Below are 24,872 nucleotides of genomic sequence, written 5' to 3'. Positions count from 1 at the left end.
CCCCTCTCCCCCAAAAAGGGCAGGGGCAACCCCATTCCCAGCCCCTGCCTGTCCCCCCCCAGGCCCCGGGTTGGTTGCAGGATCTGGGCTCAGTGGCTTTGCAGGCGCTTGGGGAGGTTTTAGACCTGAGTTACTCACCGGGGGTGTTAGTGATTCCCGCCACACCCCCGCCACACCCCCAAAAAAACCTAGGGTTTCGTACCAAAAAAAAAAAAAAAATATTCAAAAATAAATAACTTTGACGCGGGCACTTTAGGTAGGTCCTACACATAAACACGGGCAGGGGCACAGCGGGCTGAGATGCTCGGGGAATGGAGGGGGGGGGGGTTTGGCCGGCCCCATGTCGGGGGGCACAGGGTGCAGGTCCCACATGGGTCCCCCCCCCCCACAGGGCACCTTGCCCTCCCTAAGGGCTGCCCCCACTACATCCATTTCATTAAAAAATAAGCATTAATTCATCATAAAACCAGCCCCTGCAGGTACAGTGGCTCTGCAGAGTCATCCGTCCCCCCCCGACCCCAGCCAGGGACAGATCCTGCCCCTGCCTCGGTTCACGGGGTGATTTGTCCTCTACCAGCCCGAATTCCCTGGGAATCCCAAGGAAAACCCCAAAACCTTCTTTTTTGTTCTGGCTGGATGACACCGTGGGTGGCCACGTCCAGGGATGGCCAAAAAAAAAAACCCTCGAATGCCCTAAGGATTAGGCTGGAAATTAAAAAAAACCCATATATATGTATCTCGCTATAGATACATATACATACACACCACACACACACACACACACACTCTCCATATCGCCAATCAACCCTTACAGAGCGATTTAGCTGCTGACTAGCTACCTTGGAGAAAGAAAAATTCACATAAACCCCCCCCAAACAAAGCGTTTTCCCAGGGAGGACCCGGCTGGGTTCAAGTCCAAAGGCAGAGCAGGGGGACACATGGGTCGAACCCCCAGCACTGAGCCCCCGGAGGATGCCCAAAGGCTGGGAAAGGGGATGAACAGGGAATGGCGGGTATTTCTGCCCACGCAGGTAAAGAGAGCTGCCAAGGTGGGGGGTCGACCTGTGTTGCAGGAGGACCTGCACAAAGTCGGAGCATCCCCAGAAGTGCTCAGCTGGGGGTGGCATCTGCCCTGGGGGACACCCCCTCGGTCCCAGGGGACGGTGGCCTCCTGCCGGGGCTGTGCTCACACCCCGGGGTGGGGGTCACGGGGACACCTCTGCCTCCCGTCTTGTCCCCCCCTTCCTGCAGCTTGTGTGGCCCTGAAAACAGACGGACAGAGGGACAAGCGATGCAGGTCTAGGGCAAGCGGGATGGGGACAGGAGCCGGTGCAGGACCCTGTGGAGATGCCTCCAACGCCGGTGTCCCCAGGTCTAGCAGGGAGCACCCAACGCCGGGATGCTGATGGAGGGGGACCATCCTCCTCCTCCTCCTGCCCCCGGTGAGGGCGGGGGGTGGTTTGGGACCCTCAGAAGAGGCAGGAGCCCCGCAGGTGCCGCGCTCGGCTGAGCTCGGCGCCTAGCGCCCGGCTCATGCGGGTGGTGGTGAGCCTCATGCCCTGGGCAGCCTCCACGGCCCGGCTCAGGGACCGGTTCAGCTCCTCCAGCTCCTCCAGGTCCAGCCTCAGGCAGCGGCGGTGGGCAGCGGCATGCGGCCGGGGGAGATGCTCTGCCCCCCCGAGCCCCTCGGGGTGTCGGAGGGGGACCCCGGCCATGGCTGGGGCTGAGGTAGGTACCGCTGGGGAGCAGTAGCTGGGAAGAAGAAGGGGACACGGGCTCGGCTTTGCTCTGCGGACTGTGTCCCCAACAGGGCTCTGTGCCTCCCCTCTGCCTTGTCTTTCATCCCTCTCCAACCCCCAGCACCCATCTCCCCCGGCTCACCCCGCCTTGCAGACCCCCCCCCAAAAAGGAGCTGAGGGGACCCGCTCCCAGCCATCTGCCACCAGGGTCCCTGGGGTCCATGGACAAACCCGTGGGTCCCTGGGGTGGGCACAGCCCCTCCTGGGTTCACTCTCCTCCCCCGGGAGATGCTGACACCCCCCCCCCCAACCCCCGCCGCCCCCCGCAAGCCGCAGAGCATCCTTACAGCAGGGGGGGTGCATAAGGCACGAGGGGGACGGGCGCAAGGCAGCCGATGGCGGGGGTGGCACCAGGGCTGGCCACCAAGTACCAAACTCCAGGTTGCTCCGGCTTCTCGGCGCGGGGACGGACGTGGGAGCTGGGAGGGGATGTGCCACCGGGGCCACGCTCCGCTGCGGGGAGGAAGGTGGTTAGATGTCCCTGGGGGGGTTAGATGTCCCCAAGGGGGTGCAGCCCCAGGTTATCCCCCCCGGCCCTGTGCCATGCTGAGCTGCCACCTCCAGTGGGAATACCCCATGCCCAGGGGTCTGAGGGTTGTTCCCCGTCCCCAAAAGCTGTGCCAAGCACATGCCACCCCTGTCACCCACCGTGTGTGGCTCCGTCCCTGTCACCAGAAGCGGGGGCACCCGTGGGTGCGCGGCAGGTGGGGCAGCGTGTCCTCCTTGGGGTGCTGTGCCGGGGCGGCCTCGTGGCATCCCCTGCCCGGGAGCCGGCTACGGAGAGAGGAGCGAGGGTGTCTGGGAACGTCCCTGCGCAGAGCAAGCCAGGGCAGTTTGGAAAGAGCAGAGAGGTTTGGGGGGGGCTGAAAAGGGGAGGGTCTGCAAAAAGGGGAGGCGTCTGCAAAAAGGAGGGGTCTGAAAATGGGGGGGTCTGCAAAAAGGGGAGGCGTCTGCAAAAAGGAGGGGTCTGAAAAAAGGAGGGGGTGTCTGCACGAAGGGGGAATGTCTGCAAAAAGGGGGGTCGGAAAAAGGGGGGGGAGTCTGCGAAAAGGGGAAGGGTCTGCAACAGGGGGGATCTGAAAAAAGAGGGGGTGTCTGCAAAAAGTGGGGTCTGAACAGGAGGGTCTGCAACAGGGGGGATCTGCAAAAAAGGTGGGTCTGGAAAGGGGGAGTCTGCAAAAAGGGGGGGGTCTGCAAAAAGGGGCATCTGAAAAGGGGGGGGCTCTGCAAAAAGGGGAGGGTCTGCAAAAAGGGGGGGGCTGAATAGGAGGGTCTGCAACGGGGGGGGTCTGCAAAAAGGGGGTGGCTTGAAAAGGGGGGGGTCTGCAAAAAGGATAGTCTGGAAAGGGGGTGTCTGCAATAAAGGGGGGGGGTCTGCAAAAAGGGGGGGGGTCTGCAAAAGGGAGGGAGGGAGTCTGCAAAGGAGACGGGGCCGGGGGGGGGCCTCTTCAAAACAAGGAGGTCTGCAAAAAGCGGGGGGTGCTGCAAAGCACTCTGCCTGCATCCAGCTCGGTTCCAGGCAGGGGACATGAGGGACAGAGGGGACATGAGGGACAGAGGGGACAGGGGACGGGGGGACACAGCGCTGTCGCCCGGGAACGGGGTGGGTTAACCATTATCTAAAGGACGGGGCTGGGGACAGGTTCCCGCTGCTCCCAGTGACACCAGTGGCTGCAGCCAGCAGCAGGGAGCTGGGCAGGCACCCCAGGGAAGGGGGGGTCTGGCCAAGGGGCAGCGGGGACACCCCCGAGCCTCTGTAATTAACGAATTGAAAGTCATTAGCAGGGACGTTAGAGAAGGCCAGAAGGGGCCGGGGGCTGTTCCCGGGGCCACTCACCCGATGGCATCCCGTTCCCGCGGCACCGGGGGCATCCCGGGGCTCCTGGCTCTTCTTGGGGTGCTGGGGGGGCGCGCGGTGTCCCCACCGGGTACCGTGTCCCTGCCAAAACCCAGCGTGAGTGCGGCCGGAGCACGCCGCCACCAGGGATGCCACCCCCCGGCACTGACCGCCGCTGGCACCCACCTGTGTACTGTCCCCGAAATGTCACCGCACCCGGGGGGTTCCCAGGGATGTTCCGCGGGGAGGGGGGGGCCCGGGGCCCGGCAGGCGAGGGGTCCGACTCGGAGGCTGCGGCGGAGGAGACGGATGTGGGGTGGGATCCGGAGGGTCCGTGCCCAAGGTCTGCAGGATCCGGCCACAGGCTGAGCGGTGCTGGGTCCCCCGGGGCCACCGGGACCTGCCCCAGCCCCGCGGGTCCCCCCGCTCCGTTCGGGGAGGGGGGAAGCGGCGTGCAGGGGGGTGTCCCCGCTGTCCCCTCCGTCCCCACCCCGGCAGGGTCCCACTTACTGAGGTCCAGCGCCGGCCTGTCCCGCGGCAGCGACGCCGACCTCCCCCTCCTCGTGGGTGCGACCCTGGGGGTCACCCTGCCCCGCGCCGGGGGGCTCGGCTCCCTGCGGAGGGGACAGAGCCACTGTCACCACCCAGACCCCTCAGTGTCCCCTCAGGCATCCCCTTGACCCACCGCCCTGGTGCAGACAGGCTGCCGGTCCTGCCCCCCCGCCCCCAAAGCCCAACCTCTCCCAGGTCACAGCAGAAATGGGACAAACTGGGGGGTGTCCCCAGGCCCATGGGACACAGTGCTGCCACCAAGCAGGGGTGGCTGCTGCCTTCTTCCCCCCCTCCCCGGGGTCCCTCTTGCCACCTACCCGGAGGGCGCTGTGTCCCTGGGGGACGATGGTCCACTGGCCGCCGGCTGGCTCCTGGCTGGGGGGGTTCGTGGGGCGGCTTTCCCCTCGGGATAGCTGCGGGAGCGGCGCAGGCTCTCCTCCAGCCGCCGCCGCAGCCGCCACACCTCGTCCCGCAGCGCCCGGATGGCCTGGCTGCCGCAGGACAGATGCCATGGTGAGGGACGCCTGCAGCCAGCGAAGCTCCCAGCGGTGCTGGCTGCGGCGGGGGGTGCAGCCCTGTCCCCCCCACCCCCAGACCCCATGTCCGTCTCCATCCCCACTAGCCAGGACCTAGCGGCTCATGCAGGGATGCTCCCCAAAACCGAGCCCGGGGCTCGCCTGCACTGAGGTCCAGTCTCAGCCAGCCCACACGTGTCACGAGTTTGGAGGACTCAGCTCCAGCTAGGTCCTGGCTCTCCGGGAAGGGAAAACCTGCTGCTGCCCGGGGGGAAGAGGCAGGTGCCTTTGGGGACTTTGCTTGGCGGGGGGGGGGGGGGGGGGGGGGGGGGGTGTCCCTGTGTCAGGTGGGGGGGGCAGTTCAGCCCGGTTTTGGGGAGGGTAGGGGTACATAGACACTCACTCGCGCTCCAGACGGGAGCCCAGCAGGTCGCAGCGAGCCGGGTGGAGCGACAGCGGGGTGGGGGATGGTGTTTCGGGGGACGCTGGGGGGCTGGCCGGGTCCCTGGCCATGGTGGGGGGGCGGCCGCCGGTGCTGGTGCAGCTCCTGCCTTCTGCCTCTGAGTCCATGTGAGCTGGGGCTGGGGGGGGGGAAGGTGAGCTGAGGGACGTGGGGGTATCCCCCCCCTGCCCAGGGAGAGACCTGGGAGAGCAGAGCCAGCAGGCGGGAGGCACCCCCGGGCCAGCACCCCGAGGGGGCTGGGGGACACCACAAACCAGAGCCCCCCCTCCCTGCAGAGCCAGGGCCCCCCCCCCCCAAACTCTCTCCCTGGGGACACGTCTCTCCCCGAAACGCTGCCTACTCACTGCCGTCACCGTCACTGCCTTCACCGTCACCGTCGGGTCCCGCCTCACTGCCTGCGCTCTCGGCCCAGCGGGGGGGGGAGCTGCTCTGTGAAGGGGTGCTGGGGGGCAGGCGGAGCCCCCCCGTGCCCCTCTGCCTGCCCGCGGGGTAGATGCCCATCAGCGCCGGCTTGGAGGGAAGCGGGGTCACCTCTCCCTTCCGCGGAGGACAGAGGGTCGTGGGGACGGGAATGGAGGGTCCCGGTGAGCCGGGGGTCCTGGGGATGGGAGGGGTCATGTAGGCAGCTCCCACTGCTCACCCCCTGGCCATGGGCCACCCTGCACATCTCCAACCCCCCCAGCACCCCCTCCCTGCTCCCCACGTCCTCGTCACCTCTTCCCCCATCCCTGCTCCCCTTCAACGCCCCAAATCCCCCCTGACAGAGCTGACAGCCTGTGTCCCCAAATCCCCACCCTGGGATGAGGGCAGGGACCCTGAGCTGTACCCGGTGCCGGGGGGACGGTGTTCAGGGGTGTGCACGGGGGGTGACACTCTGCTGGCCTCCGAGCCCACGAAGCCGCTGTCTGTCTCCGGTGACACAATGCGTTGCTCCTGCAGGGGCACCAGGGAGGGCAGGATTGGTGCCGCGCACCCCCCAGCGGGGTCCAGGGGTGCTGGGGGACGGGGACCCGCAGTCCCGGGGGACTCACCTTGCGGGGCCGGTGCTGGGTGGCAGAGCTGCCCACCCCACTGCTGCGGCGGGACAGGGGTGCCAGCGGTGGCTCGGGGAGCCCCAGGAGGGGCTTGGCTACAGCCGGCAGGTCCTCAGCGGTGGCAGGCGACAGGTGGCCCCGTGTCCCCCCTGGCCATGGGAGCTCCTCGGGGGGCAGCAGAGCGGCTCTCCTCTCCGAGGGGTGCCTGTGGGGGGAGGATGGAGCATGAGCGATGGGGCAGAGCACCCCCAAATGTGGGGAAATGCCCTGGTGCGGCCAGCTCTCCCATGGAGGCTGTTAACTCTGAAGCCTATCAATGCCAGTGAGGTAAAAGCTGAGTCCTGACGTAAAACCCCCCACTGGCCCTACCTGGGGCACTTGTCCTCCCACAACACTTACAGGGAGGAGGTCTCGAGGTCGGCCTCCTCTTCTAGTGACCGTGTCCTGCAGGGGACCTGGCTGGGGCCACTGTCCCCTGCTGCAGGTCCATCCGCCTCCTCCTGGCACCCGCTCTCTGCCACGCTCAGCTGCTCCAGGCTCAGCGATTCCGGCAAGGACTTGAAGTGCTTGTACCTGGGGGGGGGACACACAGGCAGGAGATGGTAGTTTTGGGAAGTGGCTCCCTGCCCATGTCCCCCCACCGGCCCAGCCCCACCGTGAGGACACTCACTGGGCCAGCAGGTCACCAAAATCCTCCTCCACTCGTAGCTGCTTGTGCCAGAGGCGCCGGGGCAACCCCCCCGTCACCGCCTCGCTGTCCCCCGCTGTCCCCCGGGGACCCTCCGTCAGCGCGGGGCTCTGCAGGGCACAGCGAAAGGGGATGGGAGAAGCATGACGCCCACCCCAGCCACAGCAGGGCGCCCCCACCCCAGCATCTATGCCCCCCACCCCCCAGCCCCGTCCGCCCCCCCGCAGCCTTGCCCAGCTCACCTCGGGGCGTGGGGAGGCGGCGGTCGGTGGTGGGGAAGGGGCTGGTGGGGAGCGGGGCTGGGCTGGGGGCTGCGGGGGGAGCTTCCCCCCAGCCCCGGGCTCCAGCCGCTCCTTCAGCTCCTCCAGGCGCAGCCCCAGGTGGAAAATCTCCCCTTCCACCGCCCTGCAAGACAGCGGCCATCGGTAACGGGGAGACACCGGACCCCGCAGCACCGGGGTTTGGCTGGGGAGGGGGCGGCGGGGGGCAAGCACTTACCGATCGGGATCGAAGTCCCCCGAGGCCCCCGGGTGCTGGTGCCGGGCTCGCAGGTACGCCCGCTCCAGAGCGTCCTGAGCATCCTTCAGCTTCCTAAACCTCTGCGGCAGAAGCGCAATGTCCCAGCCTGGTCCCCGCCACCCCCCCGGCCTCACCACGCATCCCCGGGCTGGGGGGCTGGGAAGGGGCTGACCCACCTGGAGCTGCTCCTGAGGCGTGGGGCTCCCTGCCCGCATCCAGCCTTCGAAGGATTCCACCTGGCCGGGAGAGAAAGGGCTGAGCCCCCCCACTATTGCTGCCCCCCACCCTGTGTTCCACCCCCCAACAACCCGGGGCTTGCCTGTGCCTGCAGCTTGTGGGTCTGTCCCACCAGTGTCCGTGTCAGCTGGGTCCCCGGGCAGCGGCACGGCCCCGGGCAGGTGGGGCAGCCCCCCCCGGGCGGAGGGGGGGAAGGAGGCTGGAGTGATCCTGCCCGGTCTGGTGGTCCCGGTGCTGGAGCTGTAAGAATCACGGAATGGTTTGGGTTGGAAGGGACCTTAAAGCCCACCCAGTGCCACACCCTGCCCTGGGCAGGGACATCTCCCACCAGAACAGGTTGCTCCAAGCCCCGTCCAACCTGGCCTTGAACCCCTCCAGGGATGGGGCAGCCACAGCTTCTCTGGGCAACCTGGGCCAGGGGCTCACCGCCCTCACAGCAAAGAATTTCTTCCTGATATCCAATCTAAATCTCCCCTCTTCCAGTTTAAAACCGTTCCCCCTTGTCCCACGGCTCCCCTCCCTGATCCAGAGTCCCTCCCCAGCTTTCCTGGAGCCCCTTTAGGGACTGGAAGGGGCTGGAAGGTCTCCGCGGAGCCTTCTCTTCTCCAGGCTGAACCCCCCCAGCTCTCTCAGCCTGTCCCCACAGCAGAGGGGCTCCAGCCCTTCCAGTGTCATCATGAGAAACACAAGAACAAGGTGTCCCCGTGCCTTGGGGAAGCCGTGGGTACAGGATTTCGGCTGAACACCCCCCCACATACCGGAGCGGGAGGGTGATGAGCTGGATGGGGGAACACGGTTCAACCCACCTGTGCCCGGTGAGGATGGCGGGGCCGGGGCCATGCTGAAAGCGGCCGTCCTGGCCTGCGGGATGCTGAGGGCCATCACCCGGCAGCCGGTGCCCACGGTGCCCACCGAGAGGCTGCGGCTGGGCTGCGGCGGGTCGGCGTACAGGCTCACCTGGGGGCGGCAAGAGGGGATTGGGGGCGCCCACCCTGCACCCCAACCCTGGCACTGCCCACCCTCAACGCCTGCCCCCATGGGGACGGCAGGCAGCCAGAGGGGAAGGCGGGGGGCACAGCGTGGGCACGGGACACAGCTGGGCACCGGCCCTGCCTCAGTTTCCCCACTCATGCAGCGGTGCAGGGCGGGAGGTGACACGGGGACACGCTTCCGCCCCGCTCTCCTGCCATGTCGGTGACGTGCCCGGCAGCCACCCCCGCCATTTCGGGGCTGTTTCGGCACAGCGGAGGGGAACCCGCTGAGGGGGGACACTGGCTTTGCAGCAGCCTCACACCCTCCCCCCCTTCCCCGGGCTGGGCTTGCTCAACCGCAGCTCCCTGGGAGGAGGAAGAGTAGGGCCGGGGGAGGAAGACGCCCTGAATAACCCCGGGAAGGGGGGAGCAGAGCGGGGTTTCCCCCCTCCCCAGTACCCACCCTGGCGCCCAGGCGCAGCTGGTCGATGGTGTTCTCGGCCTCGGCGTACTTGGTCAGCAGCTTGTGGTAGTCGTCCTGCGGGGAGGGGACACGCAGCGGGTGACGGCACCCGGTGTGGGGACAGGGGCTCGGAGGATGCTCGAGGGGAGGGAGGTAAAGGGGGATGCAGCACGCAGGGAGGCAGCCCTGTGTGGGGATGACAGGGCTGGGGGTGGGGGGGGGGTGTCCCACGAGTGGGGGACACCGTGGGGTGCAGAAACCCACCCCCCAAAGCAGCCAGCCAGTCTGGTGCAGATGTGACCCCCGTTTCTCTGCGTGGGGGACAGCCTCCCGCTCCTCCCAGGGGACAGGAGGGCATCCCAGGGGACAAGCATCCCGGGGACAATGAACATTGGGGGGGGTGGCACAAGCTTACTGGGGGGGCACACGAGCATCCCTGCCTTCATCCCTGAGAGCCACCCACATCCCTGCCTGGTCCTTCCCTCCTCGCCATGAAGGACCAGGAAGAGGTGACCAGCGCCAAACCCCCCATCGGTGACACAGGGCTGGCTCATGGGGCTGGTGACGTCTCCATTTCGCCTCCACCCCCTGGTCCCCCCCAACCCCGGAGACCCTCCCAGTAAGGCCTCTCTGGCTGAACTGGGAGAACTGGGCGTTACCTGGAGCTGCTGCACCAGCTGGGTGGCTTGCCTGGGGGACCTGAACTCCTGCGGCAGCCCGGTGGCGGTGGGGGGCTGCGGGGGGACGCCCTCCCCGCTGCTCAGCAGCACCTCCCGCACGATTTCGGCCGGGGACTTGAAGCCCACGGGGCCACCCGTGGCCCTGGGGCGAGCGGGCAGGGCTCGGCCCCGCGGCGGCCGGTAGCTCTGGTCGAACTTCACCCGCGCCTCCACCTTGGAGAGGTCGGGCAGGGGGTGGTTGAGCCGCCCCCGGCCGTACTGGGTGCCATCGCCCGTGCCGGTGCCCGATCCCGAGGGATGTCTCGCCTGCTTCCCACCCGCGTGCCGCTGCCGGGGGCTCCGGGATGGCGATTGATGGCCGGGTTTGGGGGCCAGCACCGCGGGCGCCACTTTCTTGGGCAGCCGGGACCTGGGGTGCAGCTGGGGCGCAGGGGGGGTCCCGGTGCCCCAGGGCTCCCGGGTGGGTGCCGAGGCAGCGGTGCCGGGGGCAGCCCCAGCCGGCTGGGGCTCGGGGACAGGCTGGGTGCTGGCGGTGGCATCACGGAGGTCATCGGTGGAGAGGTGCAGCAGGAGGCTCTGGCTCGGGGTCCAGCCCTGCCCGTGCCCCCCTCCGGCATCCCTGGCTGTGTCCCAGCCCCGGTGACGGCGGGACGGGGTGGCAGGGCCAGGGCTGGCGTCCGACAGCCCCGAGGTGTCCCCACGGTCCGTGCTGCAGCTGCGGGGCTGGCAGAGAGCCTGGCCGTCCTGCGATGGCTCAGGGCTGGCACTGGACCCCGAGCCCCACCGGCCCTCGTAGGAGAGCTCGGGGTAGGGGTCCCCATCGCTCTCTGCCCCCCAGGGCCCCTCGTCCCCCCCGGAGCTGCCCCGCTCCTCGTCCTCCTCCGCCGGGTCCCGCCAGGGGTGCCAGCAACCCTCCTCCGCCGGGGACCCCTCCTCCAGGTCCTCGCCATCGCCTGCAAAACACCGGCGCTGCGGGGCTGCTGCCAGCCAGCCCGTGCCCCCCCCGCAGCCCCCCTCCGCTCCTGGGACCCCCAGCACCCCCCCACAAGGGTCTGTGGGCAGCAGGGAGGGGAGGACTCACCCCACGGTGGGCTCCCAGCAGCCTCCCCCAGGCCGATGACCCCATCCTCGTCCATCCGCCTTCCAAAGTCGTCCTCTTCCTCCTCCTCCTCCTCCTCCTCCTCCTCCTCCTCTCCCTCCCAGCGCGTCAGCTCTGTTTGTGTCCAGCGCAGCCATGGTGCCGGGCTGGCCATGGCCCGCAGGCACCGCGTCCCTGTCACTTGCGCCGCTTCATGGCCCGGCGGCGGCGGTGGTGGTGGCAGCGGGCTGGGGACCTCCTTGTCACGAATGTAGGTCACATCATCGCCGCCGCGTCCTGGGGGGGCTGAGGCAGAGGGAGGGATGCTCAGTGGGACACAGCGGGCTCTGTTCGAGGTGTCCCTGTCCATCCCTCCCCTCCACTGCCAGGGCTTCCCCTCTCCCCCAGACCCTGGAGACAAGAGCAGTCCCCCCATGACGGGGGGGTGACATCCTCGGGCCACCCCCCACCCTGTGTCCCACCATCAGCACCACAAAGCCAGAGCTGCTGCATCCCCCATGGCCCCCAAGGTCCCTGTGGAAAGGAGCCCCCCAGGGACACCCTAAAAGGCTTTTTGCCCCTGGGGTGGCACCGGGTGACACGCAGACCATGCTGGCACCCTCTGGACGTCACCCCAGCCAGGCAGCCACAGCCTGGGGACCGTCAGCAGTGCCATCACGGTGCAGGACGGTGCCGGGGGAGGCAGGAGCACCCCGAGGCCCCTCTGGCTCTGGGGGGCTGACAGCGAGAGGGATCACAGCAGAGGCCCGGCACACTCATTTCATTGATGACCGCAAAGCAGGAGCTCACCCTCACCCCTCTCCTCCATGTGCCTGAATTCCCAGAGCCGCAGCGGCAGCTCGAGAGGCGCCGGATGCCGAAAACCCAACCGCAGGGCCGGTAGCAAGAAAGGCCCACGGGGTTTTCCCAGCAACGTCCCCTCAGCTGGATTTGAGCCCCCGCAACCCAATTCGGGCCACAGGGGGCTGCTGGAGGCGGCAGCTGCCCCGGTCCCGGTGGCTGGTACCGAGCACCGCGTGGCATCCCCCGCGGCCACCCCACAGCATCCCCAACCCAACGCCGGAGCACGGAGGAGCAACCAGCCCCACCAGGGATGCACTCACCCCCTACCAGCATCCCTGCGACATCTCCATCACCGCCACCCCGCTGGGGGTCCCCGAGGCACCATCCCTCCGAGCGCCCCAAAACCTTCCTGCGCCTGCGGGGCAGCCGGGCTTTTGCAGAAGTAGGAAACGACGCTTGGGGTGCTTCCTGCAACTTTGCAGCCGCAAATTTTTTAACCCCATCAGGCCCTGGGCGGCGGGGGCCGAACCCTCCTCCGGCGCCGCTTTTCATCGAAACCTTTATTTTTTTTTAATCCGGTTCGGAGCCAAACGGCGAAGCTAAACCAAGGGGGATCCCTGGGACCATCAGCAGCTTGCAGCCTCCAAAAGTTAGCAGGATGAGGGTCTTCCAGGAGGACGAGCAGCCCCAAAATTCAGCCGCACGGCCGCAAAATTCAGCCAGGCAGACCACCCCCCTTGGAAATCCGGGATATGGGCAAAGCCCATATCCCGGATTTCCAAGGGGGGTGGTCTGCCTGATGCCCACCCTGAGGTGCTGCTCGCAGCCATAACCAGACACCATGGAGCATCCTGGCACATTTGCTGGCAGGCAATTAATCCAGCTCGTTACCGTGTAATTAGCGGCACGCGGAAGAGAGTTTCCACGAGCTGCCGGCTGCTAACGAAGCCACGGCAGGATCCGTGCGGTGGGTGTATTTAGCCGGAGGGTGCCGCTGGCCGGGGGATGGCGGTGACGCAAAAGTACGGCACCCAAATGCTCCGGGAAAAGTCCTCTAACCCAGCTCCGAAGTCTCAGATCTGCAAATTCTTTGGCTTAAATCCTGCTGTTAGTGGGTTTTTTGGGGTTATTTTCTGGTGCCACCCGGCATCAAGCTCCTCGGGCATCATCTTTGCACCGTCATCCTCGCTCCCGGCCCTGCCTGCATCCTTAGGGCTTTATGGGCAGGGAACAAACCCCAAAGCGTCCCTTAGGGTGTTGCAAACCTCCCGGGGAGTTTGAAGGAGGTTTTTCCCCTTACATCAACCAGGAAAATCCACTTTCTGCACCTGGAGATGCTCCACAGCTTCTCCTGCCCCCGGGGAGGATGGGGTTGCCCACGGGATGCTTCCGGCTCTGCGGCTTCTCAACGCGGCTAAAGAGCGATTTTGGCTTTAGCCCCTTTCCAAGTGGGGTGTTCCCAGCCCCGTGCCCTGGCCCACAGCCTGGCCTGGAGAAGCAGCCCACCAAAATGTCCCCCCGGTCCGCCTCGAGCCCCGCAGCATCCCCGAGAGACGAGGAGCCCCAGACACCAGCCCCGGGGGGGGTCCCAGCGACTGGGTGGTGGTGAAAGGAATCACAGAACCACAGAGTCGCCCAGCTCGGAAGGGACCTTTCGGATCATCGAGTCCAACCATCAACCTAACTCTGACAAAACCCGTCACTAACCCATATCTCTGAGCTCTGTGTCTGCCCGTCTGTTAAACACCTCCAGGGACGGTGCCTCAACCCCTTCCCTGGGCAGCCTGTTCCAGCGCTTAATAACCCTTTCAGTGTGAAAATTTCCCCTAATATCCAATCTAACCACCTAGCGCAACTTGAGGCCGTTTCCCCTTGTCCCATCGCCTGTTCCCTGGGAGCAGAGACCGACCCCCCCTGGCTAACCCCTCCTTTCAGGGGGTTGTAGAGAGCGAGAAGGTCTCCCCTCAGCCTCCTCTTCTCCAGGCTGAACACCCCCAGCTCCCTCAGCCGCTCCTCACAAGACTTGTGCTCCAGACCCCTCACCAGCTCCGTTGCCCTTCTCTGGACGCGCTCCAGCCCCTCAATGTCTTTCTTGGAGTGAGGGGCCCAAGAGGACCCCCCTGTGGCTCCTCTTGTCTGGGAGCAAAGAGGGTTAAAAACATTTTCTAGGGGGATTTGTCGGCTGTCCCCCCCACCCTGCCCGAGCGGCAGCGCCCCGGGGTGCAGCAGCCGCAGCCTGCAGGACCCGCTCGCAAATCCAGCCGCGTTCGTTCGTCGCTTGCCCAGAAAGTCCCTCCACCGACGGTCACGGCGGTAAGAGAGAAAAATCTGGGATTCCACCCCCCAGCCCCGGCCTTTAAATGAGTTGAGAGGCACAGAAAAGCTCGGGAAATGATGTGGCTACGTACTCAGGAACCACAAAGCAAACGCAAACAATCCCATATGTGTATAAATATATATATATTATATATAATAATGTATAAATATATATATTGCGTGTGTATATATGTGTGTATAAATATATATTTTTTTCTTTTTTTTTTTTTTTTAAATTTTGCTCTTTGAAAGCCAGGATTTTGCAACGGAGTCAGCGGAGAAAAGGGATGAAAAGAAATTTAAAAGCCTCAGCTAGGAAATGCCTGGAACGCCTGAATTACACTCTGCCTGAGACCCCCAGCCCCTTTACCCACCCCCCCCCCCACCTCTTTGCCTCCTCACCAGGGGGTGTCCCACGTTGTGCCTCGGGGTTGGAGGTGTTGGGGTGAGGGAGGGGATGCTCAGGGCGGTGATGAGCGCTGCCAGGTCTCTGCCTGTCTCCACCCTCAGCTCCTCATCTCTGACACCCCCCTCCCCGCCCTCCCCAGCCACAGCGATCCCATCCCTGTGTCCTCCCACCCCCCCCCCTCCCCGCCCGCCAAACCCCCGTGGGACAGAGCGGAGGCGGGAGGCTGAGACCGCCCAACTCATCGCACGCGTGTTGAGGCAGAGGAAAAGCGGCGCAGTGAGGCCCTTTTGGGTTTTATCCGCGGTGACAGCGGAGGAGAGATGTCACATCCCCCGCCCCGGGGCTCGCTCGGTGACATGGAAGGTGGGGGGGCGCGGCGGCGCGGGGGGGACACACACGGGGCCGCTGTCGCTCTGCCTTCGCTGCCTCATCGACCCACGAAGATGATGTTCCCCAAGCGATGGGGAGTTACCCTCCCTGTACCCCAAAATAAAACAGCCATCCTTTGCCTGGGAGGGGGGGTTAAAGCCCCCCCTGCGTCCCAGACGGGCACATTCGTGCCCGTCTGGGACGCAGGGGGGGCTTTAACCCCCGTCCCGGGCAGAGGACAGATATTTTATTTTCCTAAACCTGATGTCCAAGAGGTTTCACCCGCATCCCCCCAGGGATCTACACCCCAGCCCCCGCCTCCAGAGCCCTCCCTGCAGCTGGGGACGCCCCCCCCCGGAATTTTTTCTTTCAGCTAAAAAGCCCGGCAGCCCAGGGCTCGGCAGATAAAAATATACCTTTTTTCTGCTCGAGCGTCAAAAAAAACGGAGGTTAAAAGCAAGCGGGGTCTGAGGTTTCACCCTGGTGGCCAGCAAGGGGCGGGGGGGGCTCGGGAGGGCTAGTTTTTACGGGAATGCAGGTCTCTCGCAGCTTCCCCGCTTTCCCCTTCCCCTCTTCGGCTCGTCTTTTCATCCAAACCCCTCGCAGGATCGGCGCTGCCATCCGAAAACCTCTCTTTTTTTTTTTTTTTTTTTTTTTGGGGTGGGGGGGTTGTGTGCGTGTGCGCGGTTTGAAGGAGGCCAGAAGAACAGCCTGGGGCTGAAACTTGGCAAGAGGCTTCTGCACTCCAGGAGGGAGGAATTCCTGGTTTATAAACCCCTTCTTTTTTTTTTTTTTTTTTTTTTTTTAAAAGCCCAGAGAGTCCCATTTCATGAGCGTGAAAGAGGGCAGAGAAGCGGAAACGCTGCTTTCTTGCTTCCCACTATTTCCCATTAAAACAAGGGAGAAACCACCATAGCGAGGAAGAGCCCGACAAACCCCTCCTCGTCCTCCGAAAGCACACCCCCCTCCTACCAGCGTTCTAAAACCCACCCGTCCCCCCAGTTCCTCTGCCCGGAGGGGGCACGTCCCCCCTCGCAGGTCCCCCACATGGGCACATCCCCACGGAGAGGTACAGAAACCCCGTGGAAATGGCATCTCTCCATCACTCGCACCGAAGCGAAGCCCCGCGGAGGGAGAAGGAGCTGCTCCGGCGGCCGCTTTCCTGCCTCCTCCCCGGCACACGAACCCTCCTTCCCTGGACGCAGGGCCCTGTCCTCCCTGGGGACGGCCTTGTCCCCTTGTCACCGTGCCCCGGAAAGCTGCGCATTTCCACCCCGGGGCTGAACCCCAATGTGCCGGGGGGAGCCGGGGGCTGCCGATGGCCGTAATGCCGGCCAAGGGCGGCCTTAATCCCCGTCTGGAGAGAGCTGCCACCGCCACCGAGCCGGTGGCACAGAGATCCCTTATTAGCAGAGGACAGGGAGAGGCGGCGGGGGATGCGGGGGGGCCCTGAGCAAACGGGAACATGTGATGGGGTTAACGAGCAACGGGATGGATCCGGGTAAACAGAGCATCCACCGCTATGTTCTCCGGGGAGTCCTTAAAACACGCGTGTCTGGGGCGCTTCGGAGGAGTGCTGGGGCGTGAGGGAAACCTGCGACCCCCCCCCCCGGCACCCACTGGCTGCAGGGAACTGACTGTAAGGGCGAGCTCACGGCTGCCCTTTAAATAAAACAAGGAACTGAAGTTGAAGGCAGCCCGTGCAACTTCCTCAGAGCAGCCGCAGGCAGCGGCCGGGCCTCGCGTCCCGCAACCTCCGGGCGAGCCCCGGCCTTGGCTTCGTGTCCCCCTCGGTGGCCTCGGCCACGCCAGCCTGATGAAACCCTCCTGAAATCCTCTGGCACAAGCTGGAGGATTGATTCAGGCCCGGATGGGGACAAACCGCCGGAATAAGGAAAGTTATGAGAAGTTTCCTCAGGGCGGTGAAGGCGGTGGCGGCGTGGGGCGGCGTGGGGTGGCATGGGGCGGCATGGGCAGGACAGGGATTGGTGACAAGTGGCGCAGCGGCGTGTCCCCCACCCTCCCGCAGCATCCCCTCGGCTGCAGGGACCCCAGCGGGGCAGGCATCCCCTCCTCCGCCCCGGGACCCCAACCGGCTCCCAGCTGCCACCCAGAGCCAGGCTCAGCAGCGCCGGGGGGTGCTGCCTGCGGCCTCCGGGATGGGTCCATCCCCGCGGGCCCCCAGCTGCGCATCCAGCTGTGCATCCAGCGGTGCCCCCGGGGCCCTCTCCCTCCCTTCAGCTGCAGCGGGCGGCTCGCAGGGAGCAGCCGCGCCGCGCTGTCCCCACGGCCTGAGCCGGCTCCGGACACCGCCCCGGGGTACAGCTTGGGGAGGGGGGACACATCTGTCCCGGGAGCACCGCTGGGGACACACACACACATCTGTCCCGAGAGCACCGCTGGAGGAGACTCCCCGCCCCCCGCACGCAACAGCTGCCCCGCGGCCGCTGCCCACCTGCAAGGAGGGCCCGGCCAGACCCTCTTCGCCCGGCGCTGGGCGGCCCCGGTCCGCTCCCGATCCTGGTCCTGGTGCTGGTGCTGGTCCCGCTCCCGATCCCGGCCCCGCTCCCGATCCCGCTCCCGGCGCCGCTCCCGGCCCGGCCCCGCCGGACAATAGCGCGCGCCGCCGGCGGCGGGGGGCGGGGCCCGCGCCCTCATTTGCATCCCCGCCGCTTCCCGCCAATCCGCGCGCGCCGCCGCGCCGGGAGCGGACGCTCGTTAGCATCAAGCCAGCCCTCCCCGCCCTATTCGCATAGCCCGCGGCGGGCGGCCAATCAGAGCCGCGGAGGGTGGTGCTCATTGTCATAATTTATGCAGGGAAGGCACCCCCTGGTGGGGCGGAACGGGACCGCCGGGGCCGGGGCCGGGGCCGGGGCCGGGGCCGGGGCCGGGGCCGGGGCCGGGGCCGGGGCCGGGGCCGGGGCCGGGGCCGGGGCCGGGATAGATCAGGATGGGGACAGATGGGGATGGGATGGGGATGGGGATGGGGATAGGAATAGATAGGGATGGGGATAGATGGGGATGGGATGGGGATGGGCGTGGGATGGGGATGGGGATAGAGATGGGATGGGGATGGGGATAGATGGGGATGGGATGGGGATGGGCGTGGGATGGGGATGGGGATGGGGATAGAGATGGGATGGGGATGGGGATAGATGGGGATGGAGATAGGGATGGCGATGGATGGGGATGGAGACGGGGATGGGTGGAGACGGATGGGGACAGGGATGGATGGGGATGGGATGGGGATGGTGGACCTCCTCTCTGCGGATGGGTCAGTTTTGCCCATGGCCACCGCACCCCTACCTGCCCTGCTGGTACTGGGGTGCCCCATAGGCATCCCTGCCCCTCATCTCCCTACCCAACCCCCTGCCCCAGCCCCCAGGAAACCCCCACAAACCCATCCTTTTTCTAACCTGATAGATTTATTGAAAAATTAAAAGCACAAGCTCTGTATATATAAATACGACGATGTTGCCAGCAATTTACAAGGCCTCCAGTTGCTCTCTCCGCATCCCCACCCGTGGCCCATCCCACCTGCCCGGGCACAGGGGCCAGCGCCCAAGGGAGCAGCGACCGCCTGAAAACCCCTCCAGCCTGAGCCACGGGCCCACCTTCCTCTGCGTGTGGCACTCAAATGACAGCGGGGACACCCAGACCTCCGCCATCCTCCCGCCCCGCTCCCCAGCCTGGCCGAGGGGGGAGAGGGTGTCCCCAGAGGGCAGCCCCCCCACCCCAGAGAGGACAGGGATGAAGACTTTAAGGGATGTGCGCTGAGTTCTGCCCGTTCTCAGCCTGCCCTACCCAGGCAGTGAGAGTCTGCGGTGGGTGGGGGGGACATCTGGGGACGAGATGGGGGTGTCTGTACGTGCAGGGTAGCGCAGTGGGCGAGGGTTCTGCGTGGTGGGATGCTGCTTTCCCACCTCGGCGCTGCCTTTCATCCCCGTTCGGGTACTCCCCCTCCCAAGCCACGCTCCCAAAACCCAGTCGGGTTCCTAAAGCGCGACGTTGAATTCTGTGACCAAGAAATCGATGTAGTCCTTTTCCTTCAGCTTAAAGGCTTCAGCAATGATACGGGCGGCTTCCCGATGCTCTTTGCCCCGCAGCCCCGTCCCGTTCACCTCCAAAATGACGTGGCCCACCTTCAGCTTCCCGCAGTTGTGCGCTGAACCTCCGCGCTGCGGGAGAGAGATGGTCAACTCATGGTCCCAACCGCCCCCCTGGCTCAACCCAGGGATGAAATAACAGGCGGTTTGGGGAAAATGTGAAATGTTTCATTTCCATCGTGTTTACCCTGCCCCGGCGTTCGCCGGGGCAGGGTGAACACGATGGAAATGAAACATTTCACATTTTGGAAAGAGGGGATGAATTTGGCTTCCCTCCTGCTTGCTCCTGGAGCGCAGCACCAGCTGGGATGGCCAAGAATAACCAAGGCGCTGTCAGCTCTGTTTTTCTTTTGCTGCAAATCACTTGAATTTTGCCCCAAGTAAACAACAGAGGAAAGAGTGCGGGGAGACAGCACCCGAGGGCTCGGTTCCCCAGCTATCATCCACCATTCCCCCTTCCCAACCCTCTTATCTGAGCAGAAAAAGGGACTTTCCAGACATCTGGAGACACCAGCCAAGCTTTTGGGGCTGCCCAGACTGCCCCCCTCTCCGAAATGTCTGCAGCAAATCCTTGGCTCCCAGGACATGCTTTATGGTATGGGATCATCCACGGGACATGAATGCAATCCTCAGCAACCCCCCCCCGGCAGAATGATGCCTCTGATACCCAGGGAGATGCAGGGCTATTGAGGAGGAAAGCACACCTCCAAAATCCCCCATGGTCTGGCCGTGGTTGAAGGGCTTTCCTGATGTCCAGGGAGGAGAAGTATGGGGATATGCACTGAATTCTTCCCATTCTCAGCCTGCCTTACCTGGATGGTGACGATGCGGGGCAGCGGCTGCCGCGTGTTTGCTCCACCCTCGATGGCGATCCCCAAGGTCGGTGCGCTCTTGGACACTCGGATGAGACACGACGTGGGCTCCAGGAGCCCTGGCTGCGGGGAGAGACAGCAGTGCTGCCAAGGGAGGCCGGGCACTGCGCTTCCTCAGCCGGTGCCCCACGGCAGCTTCCACGGGAGAGGGACAGACACACGGCCTGCAATTCCTCTAACTCCTGACATCCATGGCCATGATCCCAACAGTGTGCAGGTCTGGAAGGGCTTGGGGAGGAGTGGAGCAGCGCTCCGACTGCCTCCCTACACCCCTAACCGCGCCACCATCAGAAACCTTCCAATTTACTTCTGATGCCTGATGCCACCTTCCAGGTGACGTGGGACGTTGTGCCCTGCAGATGTCCCCTCGGAGCCAGGAACGCTGCCATGTGCTGAGGGAGCTGGGGGTGTTCAGCCTGGAGAAGAGGAGGCTGAGGGGAGACCTTCTCGCTCTCTACAACCCCCTGAAAGGAGGGGGTAGCCAGGGGGGGTCGGGCTCTTCTCCCAAGGAACAGGTGATGGGACAAGGGGAAACGGCCTCAAGTTGCACTAGGCAGTTAGATCGGATATTGGGAAAAATGTCTTCACTGAAAGGGAAATTAAACATTGGAACAGGCTGCCCAGGGAAGTGATGGAATTGCCATCCCTGGAAGTATTTAAAAGATATATTGATGTAGCGTAGACATGGTTTAGTGGCAGTGCTGCGTTAACGTTTGGACTTGATGATCTTAAAGGTCTCTTCCACCCTAAACGATTCTATGACTCTATGTCCCAAGCAGCTGCCTGCTGGAGCTGGGAGGGACTGGATTTACTCAGGATGGGGTGAATCAGCCCCTCTCAGCCGCTCCCGGCTCCCTTCCCCACAGCTCAGCCCACCAACGAGCTGACTCAGCTCATTGAACAAGAGGATAAATAACCCACCAGAGCACACACGAGAGGCTGCTGCCCACAGGCAGCGGGAGCAGAACCGGCAGATGGCTGGACGAGGCAGCAGGGACCAGCACTGCCCCTTGGCACCCCCGGGTGCCCACCTCCCACCCACGGCAGCACCTCGAGGCCCCGGGGCACCCAGCCTCACCGGCTTGGAAGCCCCTTCTGCCGCCCCCTCGTTCCTCGTCGCCTCCTTGAGGCTTCGGCTTTTCCCAGGGACCGGCTGCCGGCTCTTGTCCTTGCCGCTCATCTCCACCTCCCCGATGTCCACCCCGCTGTCCTCGCTGAGGGTCTGCCCGCTGTCCGACAGCTGGGAGAGCGTGGAGGCTGGGGAGAGACGAGGGCTGTTAGAGGCTGGGCAGCACGGCTCTGCGGCCAGCCGAGCACCCACAGGGCCACCTACCAGAGGGAGGACATCTCACCCGCTCCCAGGGCTGGGCAGGTTCCCTGGGATTTAGACTTAGAGCGGGGTTCCCCAGCGAACCCCGCCTGAAGAGCAGAGTTGGGCCCAGGGAGGAACAAGCAGCCTCAAACCCATGTCCAGGATCCAACCCAGATCCTGAACTGGGATGGGAGAAGAGGGTGATGAGCTCAGGGATGCTGCTAGATGCCAGTTTGAGCCAGCCCATACTCAAGACCAGGGTCTGGGAGGAGACGGAGACAGAGCCGAGCAAAGAGGAGATGCCAGGAAGAAGCTTCCTCCCCTTGGAGGACGAAGACTCTGGATCCAGATCGAAACTCTGGCAATGAGTGTCAGGAACAGCAGGACCTGCAGAAAGGGCTGAGGGTCTGGAAAATCACTCTGGGACTTGGAGTGGGTGAGGAGTTGGGGGTCACACTGCTGGGACCCCTCGGGCGCTCCAGCCCCTCATCCATCACCCCGGCAGTCGGGAACTCATTGCAGTGGGAGGACAACAGGTAACGGGCACAAACTTGAGCATGGGAAGTTCCACCTAAACCTGAGGAGGAACTTCTTTGCTGTGAGGGCGGCAGAGCCCTGGCACAGGCTGCCCATAGAGGTGGGGGAGTCTCCGTCTCTGGAGACATTCCAACCCCGCCTGGACGCGTTCCTGTGCCACCTGCTCTGGGTGACCCTGCTCTGGCCGGGGGTGGGACTGGGTGATCTCCAGAGGGCCCTGCCAACCCTATGATTCTATGATTGTGCCACAGGAGGGCGACAATGCCACTCGCATCGGGTCGCACGGAGCCTGGATGCAAATCGGGCATTTCCAGGGGGGTGATGGGGTCTCGGGAATGCTGGGGGTACCCCCAGCCCCAAAGGGTCTCAGCCGAAAGCAGAGCCCATCCTCCTGGGCACCCTCAGGGCTCCAGGGCCACCCTTCCCATGCCCGCTGGACCAGAGCCGTTTGCCAAAGGACCTGTGGAGCCCAGCACGTTCATCCCTCATTTCCACTCCTTTTTCCTCTGGGATGTGCTCAGGATAAATCTGACCTGCAAGCTCTGTGTGGGTACAATCATTTTTTTTTGGCAACACCTGGAGTTAATGGGAAAATCCCAGAATTGTTTCTTTTCAAACCCCACTGGAAGCAGATTTTATTAACTAACACAGCAAAGCCCACACAAATAAATTGCAATCAACTGCCTCACAGAGCTTGGTCTTTAAGTAAATGCCAGCCTGAATGGCGCTGGAAGCCCAGGGAGGCTTTGGAAAGCTTTGGAGAGCATCCTGAATGCCGATGGGGAGCTGGCTGCTCTGGCCCTGGGCTTCACAGGTTTTCCAGCGTTGCCAAAACCCAGTGCCGAGGGCTTTATCTCCGAGACTACCAACACTGCCGATGCTAACACTGCGGAGGCTTTTATACGTTTCCTGGATTTTCACTTTTTTTTTTGGTCATGAGGCTGTCAAGCTGTGTTCTGTAATTGAAAATTCATCTCGGGGGGGGGGAAAAAAGCAAACCGACACACAGCTACCAAACGCTGCCACCAATCCAGGCTCTGTGGCTTTTTACCCTACCCTACCGACCTGCGGTTTGAACCAAAATCAGGACGCTTGCTCTTGTGACCCCTCCCTGGCAGGCGGTGCCAGCCCAAATCCCTGCCAGGAAGGGAGAGGCCCTGGAACCAACCTGCTGCTCAGGCAGGGACCTGCAGCTTGACACAGGTCTCCCTCTTCCAAACCTCCCCCCAGTTCCTGCTCTTGAGATCCTTCTCTTCTCCCGTTTCTTGAGGAACACCCCAGAGAAGGTTTTTTTCACCCCACGGCTGATAACGTTGACACCCACCTCTGGCCTGGGGCAAAGGCCTCACTTCATTGACGTCAGGCTCGCTGTTGGGTTGGTGCACCTCTACCATGATGAAATGCTGGTTGGCCACGGCCTGGGGGCTGCCCTTGTCCGGTGGAGGGGGTGCCGGGTGGGACGGGGGAGGAGGAGGGGATGGGGAAGGGGGGCTCTGAAGCCCACCGGCTGCAGGGCCCTCTGGGGATGGGCTCTTCAACCTTGTCGGGGACTGAACCCTGGGGAAGGGACCAATGGGGTGCTGGTTGACCAGGGAGAGGTGGGCATCCATTTGCCTCCTGGAGCCATGCAGGGCTGGGGAAATGGTAGCATAGATAGCGCTTGGGGCAGAATCCTCGGTGGACGTGGTAGCAGTGGAGGTCACGCTGACTGTGTCCTTCTCGGGGAGGCTGGGAGGGGGCGTGGGGTTTCGGGGGGCTACGAAGAAGAGGCCTGACTGAGAGGACTCGGAGGAAGGGCGCTTGGGCTTGTCTTTCCCTGGGTTCCTGTGCTGGGCAGCGGATGGGTCCAGCATCTGAGGGGCTGAAGGAGGAGGCGGAGGCTTGAAGTTGGGCGGTTCATCTGGGAGGGAGGAGAGATCATCCTGCCAAACCAAGAATAGAAGCCTTTAGGACACCACGCTCAGCGGCAAAACTTCCCCAGACCTGCAGTCACCTGCATCTTCCTTCTCACAGTGACCACGGCAAAATGAGCTGATTTTTATAGAAACGCCTTTCTGACCTCATTGGCACTAAGAACATGACTCACAAATGAGGACGATTAGAGGACAAACTACCCAACTTTTGCTCTGGTTCGCACAGAAGCTACCCTTATTCAAACAGCCAGAATCCTTCATCCTAACCGGTCTGATTAATTCCCTTCAGTGACTGCGGTGACATCCAGGGGCAGGTGATGTAGCAAAGAGCTACAGAAGCTGAGGCAAAACTCGGCATCAGCAATTTGCCTCCAGCTCCCACCCGAGGCGCAGCAGCACGGCGCAGTGTCTTACCAGGGAGATGTCCGGCAGGGTGTTGATGCTACTTTGGTGGCCATCTCCACCTCCCTCCAATTCCGACGTGTTCTGAGAGGGCAAAGAAGGAAAAGAAAACCCGGTCACAGCAGCAAGGAGCAACCACCACAGTGCCAGCACGATGGGGAACATGCAGAGTGATGCATTGCCCAAACCCCCCACGCAAGGCCAGCCTTTCACCCCAAAGGTTTTGGTTTCCTGGGAGGTTCCCTAGAGACTCACATGTATGAGCAAAGCGACTTGGTTGGGAAAACGAACTCTCCCAAGCTAAGAAGCGTGCTCAAAGCGTGCTGTGAACCTGCCCTACCAGGGTAATTTCCTCTGTAGCAGAGGAGCATCCTCCTCTTAACCCAAATCCCAGCTCCTCTGTAATTTGGAAGAAGGGGAGGAACTCGGTGGGCTGCAGGTTCAATATCTGGATCTTTCCCAGGGGAAGGGCAATGAAAAAGTTTAAAACTTCCCTCCCTTGCAAACCAGAGCAGTTGGTCTCAGATGCGAACAGAAGCCACCGCCACTGCCTTCCCTTTATGAGTCAAAACGTCATTAGAAAATGTCACGACACAGCTCTGAACGCGTCACAGCTCTAGAAATCAAGAAGGGCTTCGGGAATCTGTCGGTTTGTCTGCGCAGGGGCAGCTGTCAATCAGGATGGACCCAAGGAGAGGACGCTGGATGCTGTCAAGCCGAGCAGAGAGGCACCCTGGCTAAGTAACAGAACTGGGCAGAACCGGGGGGTCGCAGTGGAGGCTGGGTGTGAAGCTCTGCCCTGGCGAGCCATGCCTGGCCTGGCCCTGAGCAGGGCTGATCCCAGCCCGTCCCGAGTCTCACCCAGAGCCATGGGCTAGACCTGCTTTGTCCCCAGCAGGCACCAGGTACAGTCCCAGGGGATGCTCTGCCCACAGGGCACAGTCTCAGCTCCGCCTGGATCCCCTGCAAGGCCCCCTAAGAGCAAATCTGGACTCA

At 63.7% G+C, this 24,872-nt stretch overlaps 2 protein-coding genes across 6 annotated transcripts in view; both read right to left on the bottom strand.

Annotated features, from left to right (window-relative positions):
- Positions 1-70: 70 nt before the first annotated feature.
- AKNA (AT-hook transcription factor) lies at positions 71-17,324 on the bottom strand. 4 transcript variants are annotated; one of them, XM_054221065.1, is made up of 22 exons: positions 17,190-17,324; positions 10,840-11,142; positions 9,738-10,711; positions 9,079-9,153; positions 8,451-8,601; positions 7,727-7,884; positions 7,584-7,643; positions 7,387-7,487; positions 7,131-7,293; positions 6,871-6,998; positions 6,600-6,773; positions 6,198-6,405; positions 5,993-6,099; positions 5,511-5,764; positions 5,107-5,284; positions 4,506-4,679; positions 4,147-4,250; positions 3,823-3,981; positions 3,637-3,738; positions 2,448-2,609; positions 2,087-2,252; positions 71-1,752 (listed from the first exon to the last, which is right to left on the bottom strand). In XM_054221065.1, the coding sequence occupies exons 2-22, from the start codon at positions 11,009-11,011 to the stop codon at positions 1,470-1,472; spliced, it is 4,053 nt and encodes a 1,350-aa protein (XP_054077040.1). In that variant the 5' UTR covers positions 11,012-11,142; positions 17,190-17,324; the 3' UTR covers positions 71-1,469. The 4 variants fall into 4 exon arrangements, 3 of the variants coding, with proteins under 3 accessions (XP_054077040.1, XP_054077038.1, XP_054077039.1); XM_054221063.1 differs by lacking the exon at positions 17,190-17,324 and adding an exon at positions 11,961-12,323; XM_054221064.1 differs by lacking the exon at positions 17,190-17,324 and adding an exon at positions 11,961-12,322 and having other exon boundaries at positions 2,448-2,573.
- An 834-nt stretch (positions 17,325-18,158) lies between these two features.
- Positions 18,159-24,872, bottom strand: part of WHRN (whirlin) — a 57,486-nt gene continuing 50,772 nt past the window's right edge. Inside the window, exons 8-12 of one of the 2 annotated variants that reach the window (XM_054220896.1) lie at positions 23,889-23,960; positions 22,886-23,483; positions 20,634-20,969; positions 19,653-19,775; positions 18,159-18,912 (exon numbers count right to left, since the gene is read on the bottom strand). In XM_054220896.1, coding sequence (XP_054076871.1) covers positions 18,797-18,912; positions 19,653-19,775; positions 20,634-20,969; positions 22,886-23,483; positions 23,889-23,960 — 1,245 coding nt within the window. In that variant the 3' untranslated portion in view covers positions 18,159-18,796. The remainder of the gene's footprint in view (positions 18,913-19,652; positions 19,776-20,633; positions 20,970-22,885; positions 23,484-23,888; positions 23,961-24,872) is intronic. The other variant, XM_054220897.1, reaches the window with a different exon arrangement.

Source organism: Rissa tridactyla, chromosome 14, assembly GCF_028500815.1.
Source record: "Rissa tridactyla isolate bRisTri1 chromosome 14, bRisTri1.patW.cur.20221130, whole genome shotgun sequence".
In the NCBI taxonomy this organism is placed as follows: domain Eukaryota; kingdom Metazoa; phylum Chordata; class Aves; order Charadriiformes; family Laridae; genus Rissa; species Rissa tridactyla.
This window is presented reverse-complemented; position numbering and strand designations above follow the sequence as displayed.